The following is a 7,293-nucleotide window of genomic DNA, read 5'->3' as shown; positions in this document are numbered from 1 at the left end:
GACAGGACTTTTTGGCGGGAACGCGAGGAGTGAAGTTGTGTGATTTGTTTTATTTTGTCTATTTAGTGTTTCTTGAGGTTTAAATGTGTAATAGCGGTGGTTTATTTTAATATCTGTGAAAGTGCACAAATGTGGGAAAGTGAAACAAAGCCGCTGGACATAACTTCTCGGGATCCCTCAAAAGGTCCCCTGAAAAAATCTCAGTAAATGACCACCATTTTACTGAGATTATATTTCATCCCATGTTATATTATTTTATTTTATTTCATCCCAGTCGATTAATCTCTAAAATTAATCATCTTTATTTCATTTCACTCCATATTATCTTTTTTCATAAAAATAAGAATATAAATTAAAATAAGACATGAGATAAAAGTCTTAGTTACCAGGTCATAAAATCCTTAAAAAAAAACTGACATTGACATTTGACACTGACAGCAAGCATTATTCTATTACTATCACTATCGGTGTTGATAATAAATTTAAATTATTTTATTAATTAATATCTTGTTGATTAAACAAGAGACGAGTAATACAAATTAAAATAACGATGTGTTAAACTTTTTAAATCTAGTTGAAGTTAAATTCGCATAAAAAATAAATACAATGTAAAAAAATGAGAATGAATTACACATTTTTACTTATTCTTTTAAAGGTTACTTTCGTGATGCCTGGTGGTATGTATTATTACGTGATAAGTTGGTGATTTCGCTGATAAAATAAGGTGTTTCAAAATTCAATTTGAAGTGCATTTACATGTTTAGCTTTAACTTATATGAATGAAGGACCTTCATTATTTACTTTATACTTATTTTGTACATGACTTTGTTGAAGATAGCTCTTGAATATTTTGTCTGTTTCTTAACGTTTAGTCATTCTTATTTAAATAATTTTCATCTATAGCTTGAAGGGACAGAGTACGGAAGATTATTAAAAATATATATAAATTAACATGAATAAACAAATAAACTCACCTGCCAAATATTCACTAAAGTTTCGAAAGCTGCTGCCCCTTTTAAGTCATTAGGTTGAAATCGTACTTTCATTGTCTTTGTAAGTCTCTAATATTATTTATGAAGTTGTATTAAACAAATGGAGTCTTTTAAAAATTTCAGCTAATGATCTGCACTTTTATGATGGTTCCTCTACTGCAGATGTCATTGCAGGTGATTTCTTTTTTGAGATAATAGATCCACCGGAACTTGGATACTCATATAGAATAAGACCAGCAAAAGATTTCGGATCTGTATTTGTAAGTTTTTCTTTTATTTTTGTATGAATTCTTTCATGGTTCAATAATATCAGACATAATACATAAATTAAAAGTAAAACATACTGGGTTGGATATTAAAAAAAACACTAGCCAGGATACAGATTTCCTTATTATCACAATAAGTCTTATCTAGGTAAATTTCTGCTGATTAATACTTTGGAAAGGAAATCCTTACAGCAATTTTGTTGACCTCTGGCAGTTTCATAATTAAAGCTTGTGTAGTAAATCTTTAAGTCAATCATGAACATTTGTTACATATGTATTTGATTAGAAAAGTAGGTACCTAGTTGGTAGTAGGTTCTGAACACAGTTGAATTGCTTGATAACTAATCAGTGGGAGTTTTATCCTTTAGGCCACTATGACTTCAAAGTTATTCATTTATTACCTAAACTGATGCTAGTCTCTGTGAATTCCTACAGCATTTTTTTTTTTTTGGAGTTTATGGTTTTGGAGTTTTGGTTTATGGCCTGGTATCTAGGACCTACTGCTATGTTGGTGGAGTCTAGGGTTGCCAGATCTTCAAATAAGTAAATAATGTTGCAACTGCTTAAAAAATTAAGCATTTTTAATTCTGGCCTGATCACAATAACGGTAATGGTCATCTGTTAGTGCATCTGAATTTAGTTAATCTCTTGGTGGATGTGATTGTAGAATGAAACCCTACACTTCCACAAGGCTCGTTTAGTACCCACAGTGCCGTTGCATAGTTGTTCTGAGATAATCAACCATGAAGAAATAGTTGGGCACATTGCACTATCTGAGAGAGGGTAAGAAAATTCCTAAATAAAGTAATTACATATCTGCTATATTATTTTTATTAAACAATACAAATTTCAGAGAATGTTCCTTTGTTTTTAAAGCTACCAAAGCGCAACATGCTGGAGCTAGAGCTGTGATAATTACTGAATCAATTGATAGATGGGATGATTCTTTGGATCACCTTATAGAAATGGTTGATGATAAGTAAGTATTTATTTCATAACTGTTATTGCCGACACAATTATTTTCATTATTATTTAATTATTCTTCATAATACATATTTACAATTTATTTAGTCACAAGTGCTCTTATAGCTCAAACGGCTTTTTACTGCATAAAGCAATAATGCATTCTAGTTTGAAGGATGTGATAGCCAATAGACAATGCAATTGAGATGATGTCCTTATGTGATAAGGATCTCGTTATCTCTGAGCTCCGGGAGCACCATTTGCATGCTGAGAGAGTTCACATGTCCTTGAAAAAAAACATTTTTTGTTGATTGTCTTGTTTCCTTGGTAGGTAGTTAATAAATAGATTTATGCTGGGTCATTATGTACTGATTAAAGTGAATAACCAAACAACTGTCTTCAGTGGGGGTGAAGGGTCTTCAGTTAATTATTAATAACTTGAAATTTAAGTATTGTAGAATTATTTAAGTATCCAAGCATTTCTGCAGCTGACTCGATATGGGGATATTTTTTTTAATACCTCAGAAGGTAGTTGAGCAGCTTAAATTTTGACACAGGTATATATATAATATACATATACCTGTGTCAAAATTTAAGCTGTTCCTAAAAATTAATTCTGGCAATTACTGCCACTGATAATAATTCAAATAGAAAAGTGTTGTTTGTCTAATATTTTTGGGTTGAATGTAACACAATCTAAAGTCTACTGGCCGGTGTTGCATCAGCTAGAGCACTTTGCTGAACATTCCAGACTATATTTTTATCCAATTTCAAAGTAAAAGTATGTAGTAAAAACTCTCGATATTGAACTTCTTTTTTCCCCTCTCTACTGCTAGTAGCCTCATGGGGTTATACTATCTTCACCGAATATGTAGGCGTGCATGTAGAACTAAATATTTGCAAAATTGTTTAAGTTCAGTGTGTGAAATATTTTTATATTCGTTTTGTATCTTTTCAGAATGGAGCTAGACGTAAACATTCCTGCAGCATTCCTTCTCGGCCGCAGTGGAGCCACGATACTGCGTACGCTGAGACGTTTAAAAAGAAAATATGCTATAGTCAATTTACCAGTTAATATGACTCATGTACCAATAAATAAAATGAATCAACCCCCCTGGGTAGCATGGTAATATCTAATTTATTTAAAACTGGAACAGAAGGCTAAATGTGCGTTTATGTTAAAGATATATGTATAATAAATACGTTATTGTGGCGTCTTGACCTGACTTGACACTGATCACCTGATATCAGATTCCAAATATCCAATTAATTTATTTTTCTGTCTGTGTAATGTAAGAAATAAATTGTTCTTTAATTGTTAGTGTACTAATTATTACAAAAGCTACTGGACCTATTTGAGTATGCGGTACGTTTAAAATAACTCAGACTGTGATTATTCTTAAGACTTGTATAAATTTGATCTCGCTGTGATGACGTTTTCTCTGTATTTACAGAGAAAAAAAAAAACATTAAGTATAATATCATTTGGCAAGGAATTTAACAATATGTAGCTCTAGCTATACAAGAGTTTTTATTTCAAACTTATAACGCGCGTAGCACCACAGGTGAATCCAGCTATAAAAATAGGAATCTCATGAAGCACCAATAAAACGTGAAGATTTAATGGTTAGTGTATACATATGAATATATTAGTGAAATAAAAGTACAAGGAAATTTTCAATAACACAATTTCACTTACTTAATTTGTGAATTGAATTCTGTATTGGTTATTTATAAAAATAGCTTTAGTCTGATTGGTTTATAAAATTTATTTGTCAGTAGAAAAAATATTTAAGACATGAAATAAATATAGAAGCTGTATAGGTTGCCGAATTTCAGACTGATAGTATTTACTGATGGTAGGACGTCTTGTGAGTCCGCACGGGTAGGTACCACTACCCTGCCTATATCTGCCGTCAAGCAATAATACATTTCGGTTTGTAAGGTGGGGCAGCCGTTGTACTATTGAAATTGAGACCTTAGAATTCTGTCTCAAGGTGTGTGGCGGCATTTATGTTGTATATGTCTATGGGCTCAGGTAACTTAACAGCAGGTGGGCCGTTAGCTCGTCCACCTAGTTAAGCAATTAAAAGAAACAGCAAGCTATTGAAAAAATATATAGCAAATTCTGAACCGGATCAATAGGGTATACATGCTGCAAGTAAAACCAGAAAATAATACTAATTTCTTGTTTTTTTATGAATGAAGGATTACTGGTGGCCCGAAGGCTTTTCCAATTTCACCAGGACAGGTAGGTGATCAAAGGCTCAACCAGAAGGGGTGGGATTTGCAACAGCTGCCCGAACGCCACCAAAGAAGACCTAACAACTCGAGAGAATGAATCTACTACCGGATTGGAATCGCACGAGAAGATCCGGCAAGAAACTCAGAGGGGTGATGCATGGGTTAGGTTATACGTCGAACTCTTTGTCGAGTCTAATCTAATTTAGTCCCTAAGCCTGCTCCTAGTGTTAGAGCTAAAGACGTCTACTGCAAGAGTTATTGGATCTTACGGATCTGTAAGAACGTGTATAGGGCGTCGACGTTGACTGGCCCTTGCGTGATCAGGATTCGGTGAGTACTCAGCGACGGCAATGATAAGGCGATTATCATGATGCATTGCCTTATCAAACTATCGTTCCGATGCTGACTTCATGTGTTTTCGTATCGATTCGAAAAGCCCAGGTCGTCGTTCGACGTCGACATTTCTCACTAACCACGGAGCTCCGACAACTAACCTGGAAAAACAGGATTGTAGGGATTGAAAGGTGTCTATATGCGTGCGGGCTGCGTTCCACGAGCGAACACTACACTCGCGTAAGTCATGACGGGCTTTACGCAAGCTTTGTAAAGTTTTACCTTGTTCCGAGAAACATTTTTCTCCACTTACAGATCACGAGGTAGAGTCTGTTAAGAATAAACGCGGCGCGGTCGCGGACTAATTTTCTTTGCGAGCGCAATGTCATTGATGCATCCTGGATGACTCCCAGGTACTTAACCTTCCTGGCTCAGGGTATTGACTGGCCGAAGAGGGTGATCGGAGGAATGAGGTTTCTATGTCTAATGCTGGAGGAGATACGGGTTGAGTTCGCTCATTGAAAGAGCACCGCTGTGCTTTTCGCTGGGTTGATGTCTATGCGCCATTTTTGGAACCACTCCGAGGCTTACGTGAAGTTTCCTCGCGATAAGGGACTTGTTTCTACTCGAGTAGTAAACGGTCGTGTCGTCGGCGCATGGGGCTAAATGGGTCGGCGGCGACCGGAGAATGTGGTTAGGAAACAAATTAAACAGGAGCGGGGAGATGACGGAGCTTTGCGGGACTCCGGTTGTGAGAGGTCGCACGGCGGAGCGGGTCGACAAGAAGTCCCGTATGATGAGCACGAGACTGTCCGGCACGCCCATGTTGAATAGTTTGAAAATCAAACCCTTATGCCAGACTGGAACGCTTTTGCGACGTCGATGTAGAGAGCTCCCGCGTAGAACGGTTGCTTATTTCCTGGACCGGGTGTTAATGCTATTTATATAATTATGAGCATTTGTATGTTTGGATGCTTGTTACTCAATTCACACTCAATTTCGCACAAAGATAGTTTATAGCTGTTTTAAGACAGGTATATTATTTACCTTTTCTTTTTACTATATCATTTTAAGCAAATCTTTGTTCTGATAAAGTTCCACGTGTTTTATGTTTCTTGAATTACAAATTCAATACCGGTGAAACTGTGGGGCACGTCTAATGTTTATTGTACATTGCAGTATTTAATATATTTCACTAGCAATGCATACGTTTTGAACCCACAATATAATTATCGTGTGCAAAATTCGGGAGTCAACTTGATAGTTTTCGTGTGTGTTTGGATGACGTCCCATGAATAACATGCTTCCGGATGAAACAAGTGAATAATCTCGATATGGTTTCGTAGATAGGACCAAAAATACTTAGCAGGAACTTGTAAGTGCGAGATCTGCCTTAAAGCGTTCCGTAGGTTAAGATAGCGGACAGGTCGTGGTGAGTCATTCATAACATGCAGATTTGTCATGTTGGAGATAAGAGACCCCGAGGAACTGCTTAATTTTTCTTTCGAATTTTTTGTCGCTTGGGCCGCGTCTTTTTACTATCGCATTATCATCAGCCTATATCAGTCCACTGCTGGACATTGGTCTCTCCAATTACTCGCCACTGAGCACGATCCTCGGCTTCTCTGATCCAGCTCCTTCCAGCTACCCTGCACAGATCATCACTCCACCGAGCCCGAGAGCGTCCTGCACTGCGTTTGCCAATTCGCGGTCTCCACTCAAGAATGCGTTTACCAGAACTAGCATAGCCATCTCCATAGCTCGCTGAACGACTTTAAGCTTGTGGACCAACCCAACCGTGAGTGTCTATGTTGCGGCTCCGTATGCCATGTACAGACAGGACGCACTGATTGAAGACTTTCGTCTATAGATTCTGTGGAATAGACGATGAAAATACTCGACATCATTTCCTAAACGCCGCCCAGCCCAGCTGTATTCTTCTGCTGGCCTCGTTCTCGAAGTTTTTTTTACCTAACTGTAATGTGTGCCCGAGGTATACATATTTTTGAACAACTTCGAGAGAAATACCATACACGGCAATCGGTTGCGGCTAAACATGTTGGTTAAACATGATCTTAGTTTTATACAAGTTCATCCGGAGACCGATGCGCTTAGAAGAGTCAGCTAGGCTGTTCAGCATCTGTTGCAAGTCCTACAATGTTTCGGACATGATGACGACGTCATCTGCAAATCTCAAGTGTGAAATGTATTCGCCGTTTATGTCCACGTCCTTTCCACGTCCTCCAATGCAAATGCATTGCAATGCATGTTTACAAATGTGAACAATTAGGGGGATATAACATCCCCTTGTCTCACTCCTTGATGCAGAGCGATGTGTTCAGACTACCAGCTTTGGATTTGGACGGTCATAGTCGTGGCGCTGTAAAGACATTTCATCACTTGGATATATCGTCAGGCTATTTGGCAATGCTGCAAGGATTCTAGAACTGACCAGATTTCGATAGAGTCGAAAGCCTTCTCATAGACCACGAAAG

General features: G+C 37.4%; 1 protein-coding gene across 2 annotated transcripts; it reads left to right on the top strand.

Annotated features, from left to right (window-relative positions):
* Positions 1-414: 414 nt before the first annotated feature.
* On the top strand, positions 415-3,542 carry LOC101746641 (PRADC1-like protein). Of its 2 annotated transcripts, none has more exons than XM_004932604.3 (5): positions 415-677; positions 1,116-1,252; positions 1,926-2,041; positions 2,112-2,237; positions 3,180-3,542. In XM_004932604.3, the coding sequence occupies exons 1-5, from the start codon at positions 617-619 to the stop codon at positions 3,349-3,351; spliced, it is 612 nt and encodes a 203-aa protein (XP_004932661.1). In that variant the 5' UTR covers positions 415-616; the 3' UTR covers positions 3,352-3,542. The 2 variants fall into 2 exon arrangements, with proteins under 2 accessions (XP_004932661.1, XP_021207935.1); XM_021352260.3 differs by having other exon boundaries at positions 424-677; positions 1,167-1,252.
* The last annotated feature ends 3,751 nt before the right edge of the window (positions 3,543-7,293 follow it).

Source organism: Bombyx mori, chromosome 23 (assembly GCF_030269925.1).
Source record: "Bombyx mori chromosome 23, ASM3026992v2".
Lineage (NCBI taxonomy): Eukaryota > Metazoa > Arthropoda > Insecta > Lepidoptera > Bombycidae > Bombyx > Bombyx mori.
Note: the sequence above shows the minus strand (reverse complement) of the source record. Positions and strands in the feature narration are given on the sequence as shown.